Consider the following 23,154-nt stretch of genomic DNA (forward strand, 5'->3'; position numbering starts at 1 on the left):
CTGTTGAGTCCAAGAGGGGATGTTCCTTCTCCATACCAGTGGGGAGAAGGAAGAATGGGAAACAATTCAGAAGAAGAAGAAACACCTGCTCTTAAAGAAGGAAAGGACATTGCATTGTATTTGGGATTGCACTTTCATTTCTTCTCTTCTACGAGGATGGACCTTCTGCATTTTCCTCCTCTGAACTGCCTCCTCTCACTTCCCCATTTGGAAGGAACACATGCAGCGTCTTGACAGATAACAGCATGACAATGAGTATGCTGAACTGCATGGGTGGAGCATTTCACTATGCCGGCTTGAGACCAGATCTTGGCTAGAGGCACTGGCCAAAAATAAGGAGGCCTCTGCTACTTACTAGCACACTGATACACAGCGCACACTGGCAACAAAAGGGTAGTGTCCTCAAGGCTAGGGAATAAATTCAGCAGCCCCTGTAGCCATGGCTAACAAGAAGAGTTTAAAAACACAAGGAGCTAGGATGATCTATATCAACATGCCAGTGCCAGCAATTTGAATCTCCATCAGTACCAAATATATTGTAAAATTAATTTGTGATTCGACCCATTCAAGATCTTGTCACAGTAATAGCTCCCAGCACTGTATTGCTATTGAGAAACTTCACAGACATCATGGGTAATGGGCAGAGATGATGGGAATTATAGTCAAAAAACATCTTGAAGGCCACTGCTCCTGCATGATGGCTATAAACCCTCCATTTCCAGAATCTGTACTTACTTACACTTAACATCCAGTGTGAAAGGTGGAGATGTCGAATTGCCAATGCTGTTATAGACTCTACAAAAGTAAGTGCTGGAATCACTTGGCTGGATTGTCTCAAAACGCAGCTCCTTACGGGTGCTGATTACAGATGGCTCATTAAGTTTGTACCACTTATAATGCCTGAGAGGGGGATTGCCTTTAGAAGAACACTGCAAGACCACTTGGTCCTTCTCCTGGACATTTCCATAATATGCTGAGCATATAACTTTGGTCTCTTTGGGTGGATCTGGGGAAATAAAATAGAAAGCTGAAATGTGGACACAAGTTTCAAGATTTGGGGTCATTTCTTGGATGCCCAAGGAAAAAGAGACATCATACAACAGCCCAGTGAACCAACTCACATTGAACATCTATAGTCAGCTCTTTTGAGTTAGCAAATCCAACCTCATTTTCAGCTACACATTTATAACTACCAGAATCCTGCTCTCGTATAGGATTGAATTCCATTTTGTCATTATCCAACCTTCTCTCATAACTCAGAAGGTTTTCATTCTTATACCATTGGTACTGAAAGATAGCTGGGTTGCTGCTGTTGACCATGCACTTGAGGGATAGTTTCTTCCCCTCTTGGACTGTGACCCCAGGAATAGCATTCAACTGAATTCCCTTGGGAGCATCTGAAATAAGACAATGTTTGGAAAAGAAGGCAGGGGGAGAGAAAAGTCAGATATATTGAGACAAGCAAACATGTGTAAGGTCCATGAATTTAAACAGGGTCATCCAAATCTCCATTTGGATGGCAGATGTTTTTGGTTTTTTTAATCGTGACAATTTAGCTATGTACCAAAGCTTCATAGAACAGACATTCCCCTTCTCGCCAAATGGAAGAGATATGTCTTCTCACACATTAGCTGCACAAGAGGCACAATCTTAAACAAAAAACATTTTATTTTCTTCATAACTATGGTTTTATGCATACTCCCATACAATTAATTTATTTAAGGTGAGTGTCAAAGTTGCACATTTAATTAGGAGAAACCCCATTGAAAATATCAGAGTGGATTCAGACATACTCCTCCTCAGAAACAACCCGTTAAAAACAATGAGGCTCTATATAGTTCCAATGATATCAGTGGGTCTTCTCAAAGAAGAACTAAGTCTGGATCCAAGCCAATGCACATGTAAGTGTGGCTGATAAGATTGCTAAAAATGTCTTCCTTTCATACTCATTGTACTAACTAGGAGCAGGTGTGGTGTCATGATTCCAGGACCCTGAGAGACTAGGGTTCGAATTTCTCACTCAGCCATGGAAATCTACTGGGTGACCTTAGGGAAGTCATACTTTCTCAGCCTCAGAGGAAGGCAATAGGAAAACCCTATGGCAAGGGCACCATAGGTCAGAGCTGACCGGATGGTACAAAACAAAAACAAGCAATACACATTATTCCGGGAAGCTACCTTTGAAATGAATAGAATTGGCATTCGCAAGTCACAATGTGATTGATTTTCAGTGTTCCTGAATTTAGTCCCTGCAGAAAGTGCTTTTTAAAGAGCCTCACTGATCCCAGTTCTTCCATTCCCACTAGACACTTACGTTTCACATTTAGTTCCACAGTACTCTGGGATAATTCTGTCCCACTGTGGCTTTTCAGCACACATGTCAGCTGTTTCCTGTGGTCCTTCCAAGTTGGGTCAAAGCTCAGCACTGTCTGGGCCACTCTGTCAACATCAGTTGGTACTTGGCGATATACACGCTCCTCCTCCAAGCCACTGAGAATCACCATTACTGGTTCATCAGGACAATGGTAAGAAACTGAGCAGGTCACTACAGTTCTCCACCCTTCTTGGATTTGCTTGGGGTTGAGCATTATCTTGGGTTTTGGAGGTGAGTCTGCAACCAGCAGATAAAGAGAAAATGCTGACTACTCTTTTTAATATATATATATATATATATATATATATATATAGAGAGAGAGAGAGAGAGAGAGAGAGAGAGAGAGAGAGAAGATAATATATATTAAGAAAAATGAAAAGAATTAGCATATAGAAATTGTACATAGCAAAAGAGTATAAATATAGATTACATACAGTGAGTATTTCATCTGCTTGAGATTCTTGTCCTCATTCCAGCTCCATAGTATTTGAGATGAGAATGAACACTCATGTTCAAATATGAACAAAGTCAATGCTGGGCATAAGATCGGAGATTGTCAGAAACTCCATTCATTCTCTCAATGGTCTTATGGGATATCTATCATCTATCTATCTATCTATCTATCTATCTATCTATCTATCTATTTATCTATCTATCCATTCTTCCATCTTATTTCAAGGAAAGTTATAAAACAGGGGAGAAGAACCTATAGCCCATGGATCCCATTTCTGTGGCCCCTGGAGTGTCCAAAAATGCATGAAACATGCAAATGCATCCCGCCCTAATCCAGAACACCCTATTAATACAAAATATCTCACTTTTCCTCTGCTAGCCTTCTGAAAATGTTGACATCACTTTTGAGAGGGGCTGCACAAGGAAAATTGAGGTATTTGGCCTTACTGTGGTGGTACAGGGTGCAGGCGCATCTTGAGAGAAAATTGGCCCCTAGCTTTCCCATAGTTGTGCACCCCTGTTATAGAAGAAACTTCCTAATACATGTCAGCCTGTTCCATTTGTTCTTAGAGGTGACATGTTATTATATGAACTTCTGAGATTTATCCATAATTCTTACATTTATTCTGTCTCCATAACTTCAACCAAAAAGGCTCCATAGTCACTTCCTCAGGTGAAATATTTAATCCTTGTGCTGCAGCAGTCTACCTGCCTATCTTCTTCTGCTATAAGGATCTCACAGGCCAGTATCAGGAAAGTGGTCAGTTGCACTGCACACAAAGTAGTAACTCTTAAACTTACTATCAGTTATAGTTTTTTGTGGGTTTTTCGGGCTATGTGGCCATGTTCTAGAAGAGTTTATTCCTGATGTTTCACCAGCATGTGTGCCAGCAAAATGCCACCCTTTCTGCCGCCATGGCTTTTCCCCATTTCTGCAGTGCGGCATGTTTGAACGCCATGCTGCTGAAACACCGTGACGCTGCTTTCTGTGCAGGCAGTGGGGCAGCATGAAGGGGGTAGTGTTGGGCCATATGGTGTGCATACACCATGCCCCCATGCCACCCTTAAGTTGGCGATTTTTGGCTGTATGCTTTGCCCCTTCATGACCACTTTGGGGAAGTGTAAGAAGTCAAGAAGAGAACATTTGAAAGGTTCTTACCAGAAACCTGAACAGAAGCACCGAGAAACCACATCTGTACTTTAGACGAATGTTGATCATAACCATAAAGTCTTGCTCCGAATTTACCATTATCACTTCCTTGGATCTGTGAAATCTTCAGGCTGCAGTTTTTGTTGTGTAAATTCCCAGTGAAGCTCACCCGATCTTGAAAAGTGGGACTTGCTGAGGGCATATAGTTTTCTGAGGTTGTAGAGCCATTGTATAACAAGATACCATTATATTTTTTCAGATCAGCATCCCACTCAGGCTTAGAATACCAAATCAGGGAGACGTTGTGGAGTTCAAATGTATGAAAATGTGTCTTGAATTGGCATGGAATCAACACACAGGATCCTTTCCAGGTAGTCAGAGAATTGGGGTTTATGGTCAGTGCATTTTCATTACAGAGAACACCTGAAAAGGCAAAGCTCATGAGATATTTTCACCAGCTCACGCCATCTTCCCAGAAAACAAGCAAACAAAAATACACTCATGCCAAAAACCTCATAGGCCTCCCCAATGTTATCTTACCCAACGGAAACTGAACCTAATAATCCTGTCCCTAGAATATTCCACTCATATGTAAGGAACACGGACATATACAAAATGCAACTAATTCCTCTCGCTGAAGTTGCTTTAACAATCTTATCTTCAAAACTATAGTCCAACTTTGCTATCCATTTTTAATGGCTCCCCCTTCCCCCCCAAAACAGCTTCTTATATCACATAGATGGAAGGGGTTTCTATTCTAAGCAAAATGTTTGAAATCCTGAATTGTGTGAACCACTCCTCAAATCTGAATCGCTTAATGTTTTTCAGACATCAGCCTTTGCTTTCATTTGCCTCCTGCTTCTTAAACTGCCCCTCTCCATGATGCTCCTTTTCTCAGGTTCCTTATTATTTATTTCATTTTAGTCTCTTACATTGTGATCCTGTATATACTGGCTTGCAAATAAATCCTACCAATCATTCTCTTTATCTGTAATACCTATAGATAAGGTATTAGATAGCCCTCTCTGTTCTGGAAACAAATTCACTTCTAGAATTTGATTGGTTCAGATGGAGGACAATTTCAAAAAGGATTTCTGAAAATTTGCAAAGTCTGCCAATTTGACTCTGTGAAGACAGAGTTCGAATCCCTGCTTTGTCATGGAACCCTTTTGGGTAACCTTGGGCAAGTCACACTTTCTCAGCCTCAGATGAAAGCAATGCCCAAACTCCTCCGAATAAATATTGCCAACAAGACCACAAACTAGTTTCGCCATTAGTCAGAAACAACCTAAAGGCACATAACAATCACAATATTTGAAAACTTCATATTTCAGAATTTAAAATTGACATCTTCCCATCTTTTCTTGCAAACATCTATGATAGATAACAAACAACAGTAAGAATCCGAAGTTGAGAAAAGTGAGCAAAATAAATGTTTATGAAGTCTGGAGAAGTAGAGATGTAGGAGAAATATGTAACTGTGTAAAGTATGCATATAATGGTACATTGCTAATGTGTTATAAATGTTTTTAAGTCAACGAAATTTTAGAAAAGAAAGCTTCATATTTGAGGTCAAAAAAACTTGAGGACTATCAAATCTTCCCATCCTTATACTGCAGTTAATGGCTGGGGTGTTCTCAGCTTCTAAGTCCATACAAGACATTTACTTAGACCATACAAGAACTCGGTTGCCACCTATCTATCCTTTCCCGTAGACCAAAGAGGACAATAAGCCTAAAACAACAACTAAATCAGAAACATAAATTACTCTTGTTGATGGAAATAAATTCTGTAGTGCATGAATTACCCTTAAAGAAGAACAGCCAAAGGAAGTGCCACATTGTAGTTCATTCAAGATCTAAGTCTGTGGAAAGAAAAATGGATTATTGATTGAAGCCACTGATTCCTTTATGTCATTACTCATCACATAAAAGACGATCACCCAGTTGTAGCATGTACAAAGACTAGAGTTGCCAGGTCAGCAGATTTTAGGACTGAAAGCTGAGATCTGGGAGTATAGGGCAGACAGAGACTGGAGAGATAAGCATAAACCACTTACTATGGTCCAAAACACACTGCAGAAAGCGCCAGAGGTTTTTCCCATCCACTGGGGAGGGGATAGAACCGAACCTCACAGATGGCAATCTTTTAATCTCCCATTTTATCCTTACAACAGCCCGGTGGCAGAGGTTAGAGAGAACTGTGTAGCAAACCAAACCAAGTTTAAATCCCACTAGAAATGTTTGGAACATTCACTTTCACGTATCAATGGCCCAAAGGCACAAGAGCAGGGCCACTGAAAGGTGTCAAGACTAAAGACAGCAGGGCCACATCATTTTGAAAATCACTGATGGTGTCCCCTGACAAAAATCAAAACCCTCCTGAGTAAACACATATGTCTTTGTAGAAATATAAAGTGTTTTCCTACCTGTGCAAATCTGAAGTGTAGCTGGAGATGAGCTCAAGGAGCTAACCATATGCCACCCTTCCTTGGGTGGAGTGCCAACCCTTGTCGGCACATTCTGTGGAAGACCACAAGCTATGAAAGTCAGAAAACTAGGAGGCCAAGGACCCTACATCTGTCACATGAACTTCCCTTTCACTGTCTTGTTCAGGCACCAGAGGAACCCAGCAGTACATCTGTTTCAGCAACGTCAAGCCTGGCTGAGTTTCTGTGGTTCTGGCTGAGTAAAGTTGATACCCACCCAAAGAGATGTAGGTAAGAGAGCAAAGGGGTGTGTGGTGCCCAGCAGGAACTCTTACCAGTAGAAGCACCAGGCAATGTTTCATTGAATGACTGATGTGAGGTTAGACAGAGTTCATGATAGTACCCAAAACAGTAAAGTTGCCCACTCTATCACCTTTACATACCCAGTTGCACCACTGGACACAAAAATGCCCAATCCTCTCCTAGCTTAACAGTGATTTAACATTCAAAAGGAGCAAAACACATAGCATTTGTGTTGTCCACTTCATTATTACCATTGCTTTCTCTCTGAAGCTACACAGCAGAATTCAGAAGGGTTAAAGCCAGCCTATCCACAGCAGAACCTATCTTACTTATAAATGCCAAAATTCAGGAAACTGTTTTGCAGTCAAACTGGATTTGAAGAAATATGTTATCTGAGGAGAATGTAACAAATAAAAGAGAAAGCACCAGGATAGTAGTTGTTCCCTTTTGTCAGTTCAAAATATTTGAACAGGAACAGGAAACAGATTACTGGCAATGAAGTCATTTGCATGATTTACATCTCTGAGTTTTGGGTTTTCTTTAAAGCAACTGTTTTTTTCTGATACTGGCAAAATGCTGGCTGGTCATTGTGATGAATCTTGGGGGCATGTTGGGGAAAGATCAGGTGCCTCTGTCACTTCTAAAAACTTGTTCCCTTCCCTCTGAGAAGGCTCTTTTAGCAGATGTGCCTGAATACTAAATAAGAACAAGAAAACGCTTTCAGACAAGGGAAATTGGAAGTATAATCCAATGGCAATCTGAATGCAATCATGGGGTTTAATGTTATTGGATGATAACCCACTACATACAAATTCAGGCAATGGGAAGTCAGTCCAAACTCAATCATGTGGTTTCACATTGTTGCGTGATAGACTGCCACACGCAAATTTGGGCAATGGCATGCTATTTTCAGGCAATGGGAAGCCAGTTCGAATGTAATGCGCATTCACGTAATTGTGCTAAACTAGCGACTTTAAGTGAATGCGTTCTGGCCCCACTTTCTTTTCATTCGAATTTAAGAGAAATTCCTCCCGTTTGATAAACTCCATAGTTCAACCTCCATGGTGAGCTGCCTTGGGTCCCTTTTAGGGAGAAAGGCGGCATTAAAATGAAATAAATAGCTAATAAAAATAAACAATCATAAACTTATTTGGTTGTGTGTGCATTTTTGTTTGTTTTTTTGCTTTTTGTACTCCATGGAACTCATTGCAAAAGAAATACACTTCACCTGGGTTGTTTCAACATTTGCAATGCTGGCAAGGGCTTAAATCCTGCATTTGAAGATTTATGTTTCACATGCAGCTATGGCTCCACAGCTATGGCTTCTGGTACTACTCCCCCAGTGCAAATTTTAAGTTGGGATTGCACTCAGTGATCACATAAAATGGTCACCCATCCCTAGTGAAAACCTCAAATAAGATTACTTTGGTTTACGCAACCAAGAGTCTGGAGCAGACTTCCAAAAGGCCTATTGGAATCTCTGATTCTCTATTAAAACATTTCCACAATAGATTTCAACTGATGCCATACTACAGAATGAATGCAAGTGGATACTGCTTTAACTGTCATGACTCCATCCTATGTAACCTTGGGATCTGTAGTTCAGAGAGGTGGCACCTCTCTGACAGAGAAGGCTAAATAGCTCACAAAACTACAGATCCCAGTATTCCATAGCATTGAGCCATGGCAGTAAAGTGGTGCCAAACTGTATTAATTCTGCAGTGTCGATACAGCCTTGGTAGCTCCTTCTGATCTTACTGAAAGCAGCTGAACGCTTTTCACTTCATCCGAAATCAGCGAATCCCAAAGCCATACCAACAAGCAAGCAAGGGACCTTCATACCTGCTCAGATCAGGAAAAAAGTATGCCTCTGGCATATATAAAAGGACCCAAGGTTTTCAATTCTTGTACCTTAAAAGACCATATAAATTGATGGTGCGACATAAATAAATAGAAGGAGGAGAAGGTAAGTAGGTGGGAGCACATGAAACAGTGGCAGGAGAAACATACTCTACTGATGAGTGATCTGAACGTTGTTTGCTGAATTGTTCCCCCCCTCTTATGATTTAATGTTACTGAAGCAAAAATGCACCATTGTTAACAATCATGTCAGACTTTGTTCGGTTTTTAAAATGTCACACTCTTTAATGGCATTTGGGGAAACTGGAATATTTTTTTTAAATAAGCAAACACAAGGTATCTTCGAAATAAAAACAGAAGAAAAGGAAGAAGAATCGAATGTGGCGTGGAGGGAGTTTCAGTTTTCCTTCCTCCTCTTCATGGACTTGTTCTGAATCCTCCCATCTGAAACATCTGCTTAGGGGTCCTGATCCTGTGCTTTCTTCTCCTTGCCAACAGTGCAGGGAAGTTCTTTGGAGTCTCCAAGGTCCAGATTTTCTGGAAAGGAGGAGAGAAAGAAGCTTTGTAAATATCCAGCATTGGCCCCAACAAGAGGCAAGTGCTAGGGAAGGAGTCAGCAAAGGGCAACCCTAGGCGGTCCCTAAAGATCCTCTTTGTTGCTCTCAATGCCTCCAGCCTCTTGGAATTGCTCTTTTTCTGGAATTCCAGAGGGGTATATTTTCTCACCCAGAAGCCTCCAGAAGAAGCAATTTGCTTTTTAAATCAGTTGCGGACCTCCCATTAATGTTTAAATGTTCAAATAATGCGGATTAAAAAAAAACACAAATACAGACATATATGTGTGGCCACTTTTTTTTTAGATTCTTGGGTTTTTAGTATATTTTGGCAATCCATGTGGCTCCAGAGTGTCCCAGAGGCATAAATGTGGCCCCTTCTGGAGGCTTATGGTTTTGTTTCATTGACATTTGAGATCCCAGGGACAGAAATTTGGCTTCTGGATCCACAACTGTTGCCCAACAGCCTATGCCCAACAGCATATGTTGTACTGGGGAAATAAATTGCCAATTATTATTAGCATATAATTATGTCATATCTATATATATATGTATTGAAGAAAAAGCGGTCAGGAAGTAAATATTTTACATGTCATGAAGTAAATGTTTTACAACCTCTGCTTTATACACACACACACACACACATGCTTCCTTACACATATACTTGCTTCCTTAGCTAGAATTTAAGGAATGGAATGGAATGAGGAAATTTGTAATGCAGAAAGGAAACTTTCCCAATCTAATGTATTTTAAGTGTGGTACAGTACATACACACATACACACAAATGCCCCGCAGCTTCCAAGTCCATCCAACTATCCATCCCTTTACTAATATCTTACCTTTCTTGCGTCAGCACCACAGAAATAATCCAGTTTGACATTGCCTTGGCTCCATGCTGTGGAGTTATGGGAACTGTAGTACTGTGAGAAATTCAACCTGTTCTGCCAGAGAGCTCTGGTGCTACAAGAAAGTACAAATCCCAGCATTCCATAGCACTGAGCTATGGCAATTAAAGTAGTGTCAAACTGGATATTTTTCTCCAGTGTGGATGCAGCCTTACTAAAGGCAAGTGCCTGAAGCATGATGCCATGGAGATCTGGGGGAGCAATATCAACCATCTTCTCCTGGCTTCACAGATGCAACTGGGTGCAGCCTGGGTGTCTCCATTCCTTTCTGCCACCTAGCCAATAAATAGTCATATCAGTGTGCTCTGGTCATTTGCAAGCTGTCTTTCAGGAGTGAGAAGACACCAAATGGTGTTAGACTCCACATACACAATGTAAGATATAAAAACAAAGGCTTGAATCCATCCAGACTAGCTCTTCTTACCTCCAGTTGTTCTTAGCTCCAGACTTTGATGTAGCAGACCACTGGTAGCGATGGGCTAGGAAGAAGAAAATGGCACCCTTTATCACTTTGGCCTACTAGTGCAAGTCAGGATGAGAACAAGGCCTGCAAGTTTTATCATTTTTGGTGTCATCTCATTTTCTTACCCGCAGAAATGCTTCAACTCAATGGGTAAAGACCGTGACACACCAACCCTGTTTCGTGCTTCACAATAGTAAATGCCAGTATGTTTCCGTCTCACTTGTTTTATGGTCAGCAAGACATCTGTCGAAACCAGCTCCAGCTGTTCCTCATTTTTATACCATTTGTAAGTGAGTTCCTGGGGGTTTGCCATTCCCGCTTCACATCTCAGCCGAAGGGAATGGTCCACCCTGACCACCTCTTCTGTATCAGCCAGAGCTCTTACTTCTCTGGGGGCAACTGCAGGTAAGAGAGGGAGGATAAACCAAAGGAAACATTGTCCAAAGACAATAGAACTTTCTGGAACACAGGAACCCACATGTTTGTATGTAACCATCTCTGGGCTGAATTAGATGCGACATTAATTGCAAAAACCACTGAGCATGCAAATATTTGCTTTAAAAATAAATAAATAAAAACAAAGCAAATGAAAATACATTTTAAAATAATCAAATGTTTTCTCCCCGATAGGTAAAATTACAAGAGTTTTGTGCATTTTGTGATTCGTTTTTATTTATTGTTTGTTTTGTATTTTTTTACATTTGGGAGCTGTTTGTGAAAATGTTTGGTGGGGAAATTTTGCACAAAATCCCCCTCAACTGAAACAAAAATGAAACACGGGGAGAAAGATACTGATCTTTTTACACTCGCTTGCGGGTAAAACCCTCATGGAAGTTAAGTCTTTTTGAGCGGGTGTCTTGTTGTGCTGAGACAGCCTTTTTTGGCAGTGATCTAAGTATTTGTGTACATTCATTACATCCCTAATCAGCATGCATATTTTGTTAAGTAAGTCTCATCACCAATGGTGGCCTCTCTTCAAATGCATTCATCAGCTTTGGACAAGTAAGGCACCCTCTCTGCAACTCCAGCTCCATTCCCACAATCAGGCAAATGTGGTGTAGCAGAGCAGATACAACCCCCCCCCCCAACCAACACACACACACACATCCTGGAGCAGAAATAACAGATTAGGCACTTTGTAGGACAGGACACAAGAAAGTTGTTTCCAGTGACACCATAAACCACATACTATATTGGTGAGATCTTGTCTTTGGATAACCATATATTGAAATAAGTGGAATCCATCAGCTGAAGACAACTGAAGGACCTTGTGGCCCCATACTAAGTAATGCCATCCCACATCAATTTCAGTTGGAACATGGCAGAACCATGGGTGGTGCACTCTGCTTCTCATGTTTGGAACAGCCAAGACAGAATGAATGCTTACTCTTAAAATTGGTGGGAGTTTGAGTGGACAGGACAAAGTCAGAAAGCAAAACATAGCAACAGCTTTGTTCACATGGATGTCAAGAAACATTTTCAGAGAGGAGATTATCACACGGAGGAGGAAAGCGTCCTCCTCCCATCATTAAATTGTGTAAATCTCGCAATCGGGGATAAGATTATCACACAGCTGTGCTTGTCCCATTCTTGCCAAATCTGTAAACATTAATGGGAAGTGACATCGAAACTCCCATTAATACCAAATGATGGGTTCATGACTGTTTACTGATGGGACAAGATTGGGATAAGCGCATGAGGGTGTGATAATCTCTCCCCCCCCCCAGTCAAGCGATTAACACGATTTAATGATGATTTAATGACAGAAGGAGGATGCTTTCCTCCCCTGTGATAAAGTCCAAAGTGTCTGAAATCTAGGTGGCCATTCATCAGATGGTGGCCAGATGACTAGCATGCTTGGCTGATTTGGTGAGCATTAGTTGCATTGTTCACAAATTCTACTGCAGTTTTGTGGAATTCAAAATATAGTTGGACTCCTGAAATTTCCAAAGGAGATTTGAATTTGGCATTGAGTCAAATTGAGTGTGGTCTCTAAATTACTACGGGATAAATCAGGCTGTTTTCTGAAGTAATAAATTGGTTTTCAAGCTGAATGGTCTCAGTACCCAGCCCTACTCACAGTGTGCCTAACTCATGCACAGGTAACTTGTGATTCTCCAAAATGTTGCTGGGCTGATACTTCCAGCAGTTGTACCCAACATAGCTAATGATGAAAAGTGATGGGAGTAGAAACCCAGCAATACATGGAGGCTCACAAGGTGCTCACCCCAGATGTGTTCCTTCTCATGATTTCCTACCCCATTGTTCACTTACATAACACATTTAGCATCATTGTACTCTTGGATCTTTGTGACCCAACCTCGGTCGTTAGAAAGCATGTCAGCACTTTCCCATGGTCCTCAAAACTGGTTTCCAAATTCAGCGTAGTGCGGACCATTCCATTTTCAGTTATTGTGTCTTGTGAAGACAAACGTTCCTCCTCTAAGCCACTGAGAGTCAATGTTATATTCTCTTCTGGACAATGATGTGGTGCCGAACAGATCACTTTAGTTATCCTCCCTTCTCGAATTCTCACAGGGACAGTTTCCATCTTGGGTTCTGGAGGTGCCTCTGCACCAAGAAAATGAAAGATATTACCCAATGTTTTGAGGGAAAGCAAAAAAAGAAATTATCTAATTCACAAAGGCTTATCCTTGATTCTGTCCAAAATCAAAAGTGTTGACCATAAATTCAACTTTGAAGAAGCTGACTCCTTGGTTTAGGGCAGGAAGAATTATGTGCCATGTAGAACATGTTCACTCTTTTGGGGGGCAGTGCAAACCTTTAGACCCCTGAACCCCCAAGTCACTGGCACCGCCATCCCATTTTTGCCAAAAACACCACAAAGATTTTAAACACCCGTTGTGTAACTGTAAAATGTTTGGGGGAGATTTGCTGCTCTGATACAGCCACCAAAATGGAGTCTCAGAATAGACTAAAGGAAGATGGGACATGATACATTATTATTTCAGGTCACGCAAAATGTAGGTGGGATGACACACTGTGGTCCTCCAAAGCTCCTGAGAAGTCAAAAATGTGCCAGTGGAGCCCACCATTGTCCAAAGCATGCATATTGTAGGTTTAGGGTGTTTAAAAAGGACAGGCTATGTGCTAGTAAGCATTTGTGACTCCCCTTTCCACTTTAGGGCTGTTGATTTTGGAACTACACACACAAACACACACCAACCCCTTGTGATTTCCTCATATCTGTTCCATTTGTTTATGGATAGTTGCTTTTGGCAACCTAAGAGATTGACTCTTACCTCTAAACACCAAAGTTCAAGGAAATAATGTGAACAACCTATCACAATTCTGGACTGAAAGTTGGCAACTCCGAGCATGGGGTGGTACTGCGAAAGGGAAGACCTTGTGTCATAACTAAAGAGCAACTTCTATATGGAATGCGAAAGGAATCAAAACTGTCCTGCAATGTCCTTACCTGTAACATTTACTGTAGCACTAAGAAACCTCTTGAGTGGCCAAGGATAGTCTGTAATTGAAGCAAGAACTCTTGTCCTGTATGTGCCACTGTCCTTTGGCTGAAGCTGGGTGATCACCAAGCTACAGTCTGCTTTGCTAAGATCCCCTACAAAGCTTACCCGTCCCTGGAAGGCAGGAGACGTTAGGTTCACCTGGTCCATTGGTGTTTTGGAGCTGTCATACAACAGGTGATCACTATAATCATACCAAATATCAGGATCAAAATACCACAATACAGAAATGGAAAGGACAGTATGAGGTGATTCATTGATGTAACATGGAATCCACACACAGGATCCTTTCCAGGAAGCCAGGGGACTCAGGGTTATGCTCAATGGAGTTCTGTAGCATTGGTAACCTGAAATAAGGAAGCAAATGGTCAGTTTCCTATTGCCCATCTAGAAGCATGTAGTTTAAATGCATCTACTGGAAACTCCACACTCTAAAACTCCTTTGTGCCTCCCAGAATTCAGAAATGAGCTATGAAATGTTGAACCATTTCATTTCTTTGACTAATCATCCAATAGACTAATCAACAAATAAATGGAATAATAGAATCTCTGACTCACAAATGACATGAAGCAGGATTCTGGGTGAGATGTTAGTGCCCACACTGTTGCTGACTTCACACCAGTAGTTGCCAGACTGTGCAGTAACAATTTCTGGGAAGATGAGCATTTCATTGGTAGCATTCAGCTTTTGCCCGTCATGGTACCATGCATAGCTAAAATTGCATGGATTCGCCATTCCCACTTGACATATCAGCTGTACAATGCTGCCTTCATCAATATACTTGGGTGCTCCTTTCCAAATGCTTACATCCTTGGGGGCAACTGCAGAAGTTAGATCAAAAACAAAACATCAAAATGAGACATCTTTATATCCAAGCAACTAAATGAAGGAGATATAAATATGGGATACACTACATGCTGATTTAATTACTGTAAGTTCAAAATAATGATATATGAATCTTATTTATCAGATGGAAAGACACATGCAAACCGCACTCAACATGCGTGCTCCCGACACCCATCTTTCCTTTTGTGCCACTGATGGGTGTTCACTGGTTTTATCACCCTGAGCTTCTAGAAGCACCAAAAATATTCTACTGTACATTGTTTCCTCAACTGCATGTTTTTGCCTCTTCCTTTTTAAGCTGTGACTGACAACGACTGGCAATTTCTCAAGACAAGGTTTCAAGCTTTCATGAAATGAAACAGTATTAAACATTCCCTCTCCAAAAGATACCTATCATCCCTATACATATTGATTCTAAAATACTTTGTCCAAAGTCTAGGACTTCATTCCTGATTGAGCTTTGTCAATCATATTCATTCTGCAGTCCCTGCATTTCCAAAGCACAAACAATAATAGAGCTATATAGCTGCACTCACATCACTGTGCACACTTTGAATGCCCGACACATGAAGAATGAATACATACGCCCCCATATAACCTCTCCCTTTTTCTGTTAACATACTCTGGCTGCCAATGGTGGACCTCCAGATGGTAAGGTAAATCACATTACTCACAGTGGACATCCACAGTGACTGTTTGAGATGAAGTACATCCAACCCAGTTGCATGCTTCACATCTATAAGAAGTTGCTGGTCCAGGTATTGCAGGGAAAGTCAGTAGTTTTGGACCACTGTACCTGTGTTCAATGGTATGGGAATCTGACTTAGCCCAGTTGTACCAGTTGTCATCAGGCAAACTTCTCCTAACAGAGCAGTTAAGTCTGACATTGTCGCCTTCCTTTATGGGCAGATTATTTAAAAGAACAAGCTGGACACCAAGGGGACCATCTGGAAAAACAGATCAATGTGTTTCTTTGGGGAAGAAATAGGTCATAACAATATTTCGGTGAATGTACATGCACAATCAAGAGAATAAGATAATATGCTTATGAACCAGTAAACAAAATAGAGAAGAAACGTACCCAAGTGCATATTAGAAATTGTAGTTAAAATATTTTACCTTGGCCTTCATCTTGTACTATCATTGAGGTCAGACTCTCCCTATCTTGGAATTATCATACCTGGCAAACCAGAAGCTAATGACTAAACATTAGAAAGACCTTTTTGACAGTAAGAGTGGTTTGACAATGGAACCAGTTGCCTAGAGAGGTGGTGGGGTCTCCTCTGGATGCCTTCAAAAAGAGACTGGAGAGCTAGCTGTTGAAGATGCTTTAGCTGGAGATGCTGTACTTTGGCCTCCATGGCCCATGAGACTCCTTTTGACTCTATGATTAAGAACTTAGGTCTACCAAGTCTTCAAGTTAAATGGCTGGAAAAAGGATTAACTCCAACCTACACATGTGTTCTTTCAGTGAGGTACAGCTCCACGTAGGATTGTGCATTCCTTTTGATCATGAGAAGCACCTCCCATGGACTTTGTCTTTTCATTTCCTTGTCTCAGTTTATTGACTCTAATCCAGCTCATCATGAAATCCAAACACTGGTTCCGAACAAACTGATCTGACAGCGATCAAACTATACAGATATTTTAGCACATATTTTACAGAGATGCTCTCTCACATTCTTGTTCCTCATAGGGCTCATTCCCACTTACATTGAAACCAGTTTGGGATTCTCCTTTGCTCCGTGTTGTTAAATCGATTCCAAAAGGTCTATCGTTCCCACTATGAAAGTGGATCTTTTCATTATCCCATTAGGGTCAAAACTGGTTTCAAATGGTAACAATGGTCATATAAACCAATCGGAAATTCACTTTAAATCATAGTGGAAATGAGCCCCTAGTATATTTTCCCCCTTTCCCTGTATGTTATATTTGGCCTGTTTGGTTTTGTGACTCAAAATATGGGTTTAAGCTGCAAATTTGGTTGCTTATTTGTGAATCAAACTTCTCTGAGGAAATCCCAATGGGGAAGGAAATATCTCTCCCCCCCCCCCCTTTAAAATCTATTCTGATCCTCAGATGACATGGAAAAATAGAGCTGTGTGTTACCAAAATATGGCTAATACCTCATCCAAGATCCTATCCCTGAGAAGCTTCATCTAGAATCTGGGTTTAAAATGTTAAAATTCATGCAGAAAGGAGGAAGAACAAATCTTAGAGGATTCCTCAGCTTAATCCCCATGTGGTTCAGTCGAAATCCCCCAACGTCACTTGAGGAAATTAACCGCAAAGAAAGAAATACAACATATCACTGCCTCCAGCCTTTCAGTCCCTGTGCTCAGAACAAGTCCAGAAAAATATGCTGTGTGGTCGCAAAATCCACAGAGAAATCATGATGAAGCGATGGGTTGCATAAGGAACCACTGAATAGTTTTTTTGTTTCCCATCCAAAAAGAAAACATACAAGTGTATAACCCAAAGGTATGTGCGTGTATGCTAACAGCATGATTCCAGCCATTATCTTATTTTCACTTAACCCCACTCAAAATGCTTTATTTGTTCCCCATCTCACACTCACGTTTCACATCCAGCTGCAGCGTACTCTTGGATTTTTGTGCCCCATCCTTACTAGTCAGCAAGCATGTCACTTTTTTCCTCTCTTCCTCCCATGTTGGTTCAAAACTCACTGTCGTCTGGATTGTCCTATTTCTTATGGTCCTTTTTGGCAGATGCTTTTCTAAGCCACGAAGAATCAGCATCATTGGCTGCTCGGGGCAATGATAAGAAGCAGAACAGATCACCTTCATCGTCCACCATTCTTGGGTTCCCACACGCATGGCTTCCATCTTGGGTTCTGGAGGTTTTTCTGATCCCAGAAGATAAAAGAAAACAAGAACACTTGTGCACGTTTTGGCAAGGAAGCTAAAATTAGACATTTGGTAAATCTGGGCCGTTTCTACATGACACGTTATGAACCAGAAACCTGGACACAATCCAGAATGCTTGAATGACCTCAGTAGTCCCACTTATCTTTTGATGCATTCACTCAGATTCTCCATTGAGGTTGCGCAGTGTAAATTGCCACACATGGGGTAATTCATCAGTTGTGCTATGCAACTCTTGTGTTGAATGGCAATATTGCACAACTGAATGTGAAATCCAGGGTGCAGCAACATTGCATGCACTATCCTGCTTCCAGAAACGTGAAGTGAGTGCAGATGTTCTACTTCTTTAGGGGAATTTATGCATGTCTAAGTAAACACGGGATTCTAAGCATAATTGTGCACGATACCTGTTAGCACAGACTTCCCATTCCAGATTTTGAAAAGGGGATGCGCAGAGCAAAATCCTCAGGCCAGCTTCAATTCAAACTGCTGATTATGACCTATAAAGCCCTATACATCTTAGGCCCAAACTATCTGGAAGGCTATGGCTACAATCTAACAATCCCCTCGGTGTACTGTAAATATTCATATGCAGAGATACATATGCTGTGCCAGCACTATACAAACCCTGTGCAGAATAGTAACATTGCACAGCACATATCAATGGCATGTGTGACTGGGTGACATTACACAATGTGCAATAGAAATTGTACATTGTGTAATGGCACCCAGTCACACATGCCATTGATATGTGCTGTGCAATATCAATGGCATGTGTGACTGGGTGCACAGTGTACAATGTGAAATTACAATGTGTATGTACAACTGCAGTGCCCAACATTATAGTGTACACAGCTCCAATTGTGACTGCAATGTCTGTTACATTGTGATAATTAATTCTAGAGCAACTTATGCATATATATGTCACTAACAGGTGCTGGCCCACATCTCTCCACATGAACCAACCCAAGTCTTAAGCTCATTGGCAAAGGTCTTTGCCTCTATCTCATGATCATCACAGCTCTATTTGGTGAGGACACCAGAGAAAGTCTTCTCACTGGCTGTGAAATTTCATTTTCAGCGATACTAGACTGGTCCCTACCTTGCTGTCAAAGAAATACTTTTTTATTTATTTATTTTTTATTTATTTATTTTAAAAAAGACATTTGAAAGTTATGTCATGAGACATCTCTTCTATAAGATTTCTCTGTTGTGTTTTTAATATTCATGTTAAGTTTGTAAGACTCTTGGAGATCTCTCATTCATAGTATTGCAAGAAGACAATGTCAGTGTGAGTACATGAACAACAACTCCAAAGATCCGGGGGGACACAGGAGGTGCAAAAAATTGGTTTGGGATGGGCCAGGATTTCCGAACTTAAATTATATGGGATGATGAAAAAATAAAACCCACTCTGCAAAGTTTTTACCTCTAACATGAATTTTTGTACTCTGAAACATCTGTCGCCCATCCTGGTTTTCATCCAAAGTGGCTACTTTTGCACTGTATGTACCACTGTCATTCATGCGGAGTTGAGTAATCATCAGACTACAGTCTCCTATGGATAGATCTCCTACAAACTGCACCCGGTCCTGAAAGTGAGGACTTGTTAAGTTTGCATGGTCCTCCAAAGTTTTGGAGCTATCATATATTGGGTGACCACTATAGTCAAACAATGTATGGGTCGAAGAAGGTTGAAAATACCAAACCACTGTAGCAAGCGTGAGATTAGCAAAATGAAGTGTTTCATTGATTTGGCAAGGAATCAATACACAGGACCCTTCCCAAGTCACCAAGCTTTCGAGGCTTATGGTCAATGAACTTCCATTACAAAGGACACCTGAAATGGAGAGACACAAGGAAAATGTTGGTCAGCAACTTCCATCTGTCTCAAAGCCATGATGATTTGCTTCCATCTTTCTGACACCTTCTATCTCCCACCCATAAGGAACAAAGCAAAAGCAAAGCTTAACTATTATGACAATATTAGATCTAACCAGGTCTCCAGACAAAACAGGAATTCTGCTTTCTCCAAAGGAAATTTGCTTTCATTCCCTAGATTTCTAGCATTGCAGTCTTGACACGTCAGTTGACAGCCAAAGAAACGGGGCAGGCAAATTTACTAAGAGAATGTGAACATAGCATATATATGAGTCCTAGGTGTGGATGATTTTTTTCATTGCTTTCGAAGAGATCAAAAGGAGCAGTAAAAGCCACTAATCCAGTCCATACTGTGCATACATTACCATGGAGGAAAAACAGCACCAAGAAATGTTTCATTGTGGCTCCGTCCAATTGTCAAACCTGGGTAAGGATAGACATGTTACTGATTTGTACTTTCATTCATTCAGAGAATCTATACTTATAGTCAAAAGCAGCAGGGGTAGGATGCAATATGGAATGGAACAGATAACCTGGTAAGAGGGAATGGCTGGCGTATTAGTCCACTGAATATTCACACTCCACACTGCAAAATTTTGTTGCACATCTAACTTTTGTATTCCTCCTCAACAATGGGAATATGTACAGAAATATGTCCATAAGCATGGCCTAAACTAATCAGGTGAGTGTCTGCCACAATTTAGGTATTGCCATTGACCATTTATTTACATGCCATATTTTCCACAAACACACTGTGCTCAAAGCACTTCACAGAAGACACCATTTAAATACAATAAAAACCATTTGAATCCACCAAATTAATAATTTGTCAACTGCAGTTATCTTTGAAACAAGCAAAGTGGAGGCAAATTTTAAACTGTAGGTGTTCGTTTTGACAATCCAGATAGTCACATCCTCAAGAAGAATCCAAACATGCAAACAGCCATAATGATCAATATGAACAAACTGAATCTTGGTATTTATACTTCGTTGTAGCGTCAGAGCTCTCTGACAGAGAAGGCTAAATAGCTCACAAAACTACAAATCCCAGAATTCAATAGCATTGAGCCATGACAGTTAAAGCAGTATCAAAATGCATTTATTCTGCATTGTAGATGCAACCTTAGGTGATCCAGTCCTAATAAAGCTAAGTTTTAACTTGATGCCAAACTTCATTAATTCTGAGGTACAGAGGCACTCTAAGTCTAACAGTTTTGATATCCACTGGGATCACTAAGATTTTACTGTGCCAAAAGACCTTAACTGGTCATTCAAAACACACATACACACACACACACACCAAAAATGCTTGTATTACAAACCTAGCTCACTAAAGCTCCATATAGTCTTGTAAGAGAAAACAAGTTCTTTCCCCATGCTTCATCCCTCCCATTCATTTTGTAGACTGCTTTCAGCTAGGCTCAGAAGTTAACTGGAGAAATTGCCATTAGGCTGTGGCTGATGATGCTGATATCCCTGCTAGTCAAAATATCCTTATCCTCAAACTTTGATACTGATTTGTCTAATATTACTTGTCCATCAGTTCTGAGTAAGGATTGCCAAATGATCAGAAAAGCACACCAATGCTGCTCCTGTGCCTTGAAACACCACCTGCTCTCAGGGGGAAAGATGCTAAAGATTTTCATACCATGAAGACAAATGTGTGTCACCTAGAAATGGTTTCATATCAAGCTGCTAATAAAGGCATAGGAGCAGAGCAAATTAAATAAGCTACCAGACCCAAAATTTAACTTGGCAGGGTTAAGAGGAGGAAGCAAACTCACTATCCAGAGCAAAATAAAAGGCCCACTCACCTGTCAATGTGGAACGTCAGATCTGACAGCGTTTCTTTCGCTGTGACTGAGGTATTTCAGACAGAAGAAACATTTGCTTGTTCCTCTGGTGTGTTTTCCACCTAGACAAAATGTTTGCCTATCTGGGAGAAGTAAGAACTGGCACAGAAAGAAGTCAAGGACAGTTATTGGCATCTACACCTTTTTCATGAATTGCATAGCCAAATGTTCTTATTTTCCTCCCTTCTGGAGCAAGCAGCTTCTGCATCAAGGAGAATAGGTTTGTCTTGTCAGATGCTCCGTGAGACTGGAGAAACGAAAGATGACAATTCTGTAGAACACTTGGAGGTTCTGGCTACCAAGAGCAAGTAGCCGTCTGCTCTGTATCTACATCTATGTATTAAGACGGGATACCTGGAAAGCCTTTGGATCACTACATAACTGCCCAGGTGTGTTCATGGGCTACCACAGGCACAGTTTGGCTCTTCTTTCCAACCATGTAGTATTCTCAATGGATTGTCTGTGCCTATTCAGAGTTATCATTGGGAACGCTGGAAAATGAAGTAGTATCCAAGATGTCCTGTTGGGCTAGGATTTTACCTAACTAACAATGATCTTCTTAACTCTGGTTTACTATCACAATTCCTGCTTCCTTTCTAACACTCTGCTGCCCTAGAAGGATGGTAGCTATGAAGAGGGCAGAATCAAATGGTTTGGGCCTTCGTATTCTTCTGCCCATTTCCATGCCCTCTTGTGCCCTTTTAGCTTTTGTCCCCACCTTTGGTCAAACTCTGCCTCCCCTGGAATTTCATGTTCCATCTTCCCACCCACTTGTTCTGCAATCCTTCCTCTCTTTGTACAACTCTTTCCTTGGACTCCTGTCAAAGCAAACGCTGAACTTATCATTAACAGAACTCAGAATCAGATTGAATGACACTTATCATCAATTGCCTAGCATAAGCTCCAACTTTATGTACAGCACTGTGTAAATTTACAGCGCAATATAAATAAAGCATCATCATCATCATCATCATCATCATCTCTGGTTCTTGCTGCTAGTGGTTTGTCTTGAACTGAGTAGATGTGATTATACTGTAACCTTGGAAATCTGGAGTCTGAGTATTAATCTGCATACAAGATACACAGTGTGGGAAGGTTATTTTTTTCATCTACAACTTTCAGAAGCCTCCATCCAATGCAATCACTGGAAGATACTAGTAGTTGTAGTCTGGTCCCCCAAAAACATTTCCAATCTGTGAGGCAAGGTGTTATGGGGAGTGATAGGGAACATAAAAGCTAGGTGATTCTAAGCCAAAGGTTTGACATCAGTGGAGAGTTTGGCCCATCTAATGGACCTGCTTCAGTCTTTGACATCTTCACTTAAGGAATGAGAGCAGACATTCGAAAAGTACAGCTTTCTAGATACAATTGGACTGCAGTTCTTCATCTCTGGTATCCTTGCTAATTCTGTTGGAAGTTGTCCTCTAGCAACATCCAGCAATAGCATCAGACCTCTGAAGACTGTCCAGGAGGCATTCCTCTTGTAAATATATGATGTGGAGAAGAACAGGTAAGGGCTTCTTCGCTGTGACACACCGGCTGTGGGCAACCCAGCTGCATCCCATTGGGTAACAGTCAGGTTATTTGTCAATGTTATACTCTTCCTAATGTGTATTTTTTTCTGTGTGTGTGTAGATCTTTGGACAAAAATGTAGTTGATGCACAAATCTCACCTGGTTACTCAGGTGAGATTTGTGCATCAACCT

At 40.9% G+C, this 23,154-nt stretch overlaps 1 protein-coding gene across 1 annotated transcript in view; it reads right to left on the reverse strand.

The window, feature by feature from the left end:
• Positions 1–22,227, reverse strand: part of LOC149304836 (sialoadhesin-like) — a 35,722-nt gene extending 13,495 nt beyond the window's left edge. The window contains exons 1-15 of the mRNA XM_089479139.1: positions 21,410–22,227; positions 19,961–20,018; positions 19,144–19,554; positions 17,408–17,695; positions 15,504–15,776; positions 14,541–14,804; positions 13,931–14,329; positions 12,766–13,062; positions 10,712–10,890; positions 10,453–10,507; positions 9,028–9,105; positions 3,987–4,400; positions 2,315–2,611; positions 1,122–1,397; positions 740–1,006 (exon numbers count right to left, since the gene is read on the reverse strand). Of these exons, the coding sequence (XP_089335265.1) occupies positions 740–1,006; positions 1,122–1,397; positions 2,315–2,611; positions 3,987–4,400; positions 9,028–9,105; positions 10,453–10,507; positions 10,712–10,890; positions 12,766–13,062; positions 13,931–14,329; positions 14,541–14,804; positions 15,504–15,776; positions 17,408–17,695; positions 19,144–19,554; positions 19,961–19,994 (3,532 nt within the window). The 5' untranslated portion in view covers positions 19,995–20,018; positions 21,410–22,227. The remainder of the gene's footprint in view (positions 1–739; positions 1,007–1,121; positions 1,398–2,314; positions 2,612–3,986; positions 4,401–9,027; positions 9,106–10,452; positions 10,508–10,711; positions 10,891–12,765; positions 13,063–13,930; positions 14,330–14,540; positions 14,805–15,503; positions 15,777–17,407; positions 17,696–19,143; positions 19,555–19,960; positions 20,019–21,409) is intronic.
• Between the last annotated feature and the right edge of the window lie 927 nt (positions 22,228–23,154).

Source organism: Sceloporus occidentalis, unplaced genomic scaffold (assembly GCF_023333645.1).
Source record: "Sceloporus occidentalis isolate IW3139 unplaced genomic scaffold, rSceOcc1.0.p SCAF_13, whole genome shotgun sequence".
In the NCBI taxonomy this organism is placed as follows: Eukaryota; Metazoa; Chordata; class Lepidosauria; order Squamata; family Phrynosomatidae; genus Sceloporus; species Sceloporus occidentalis.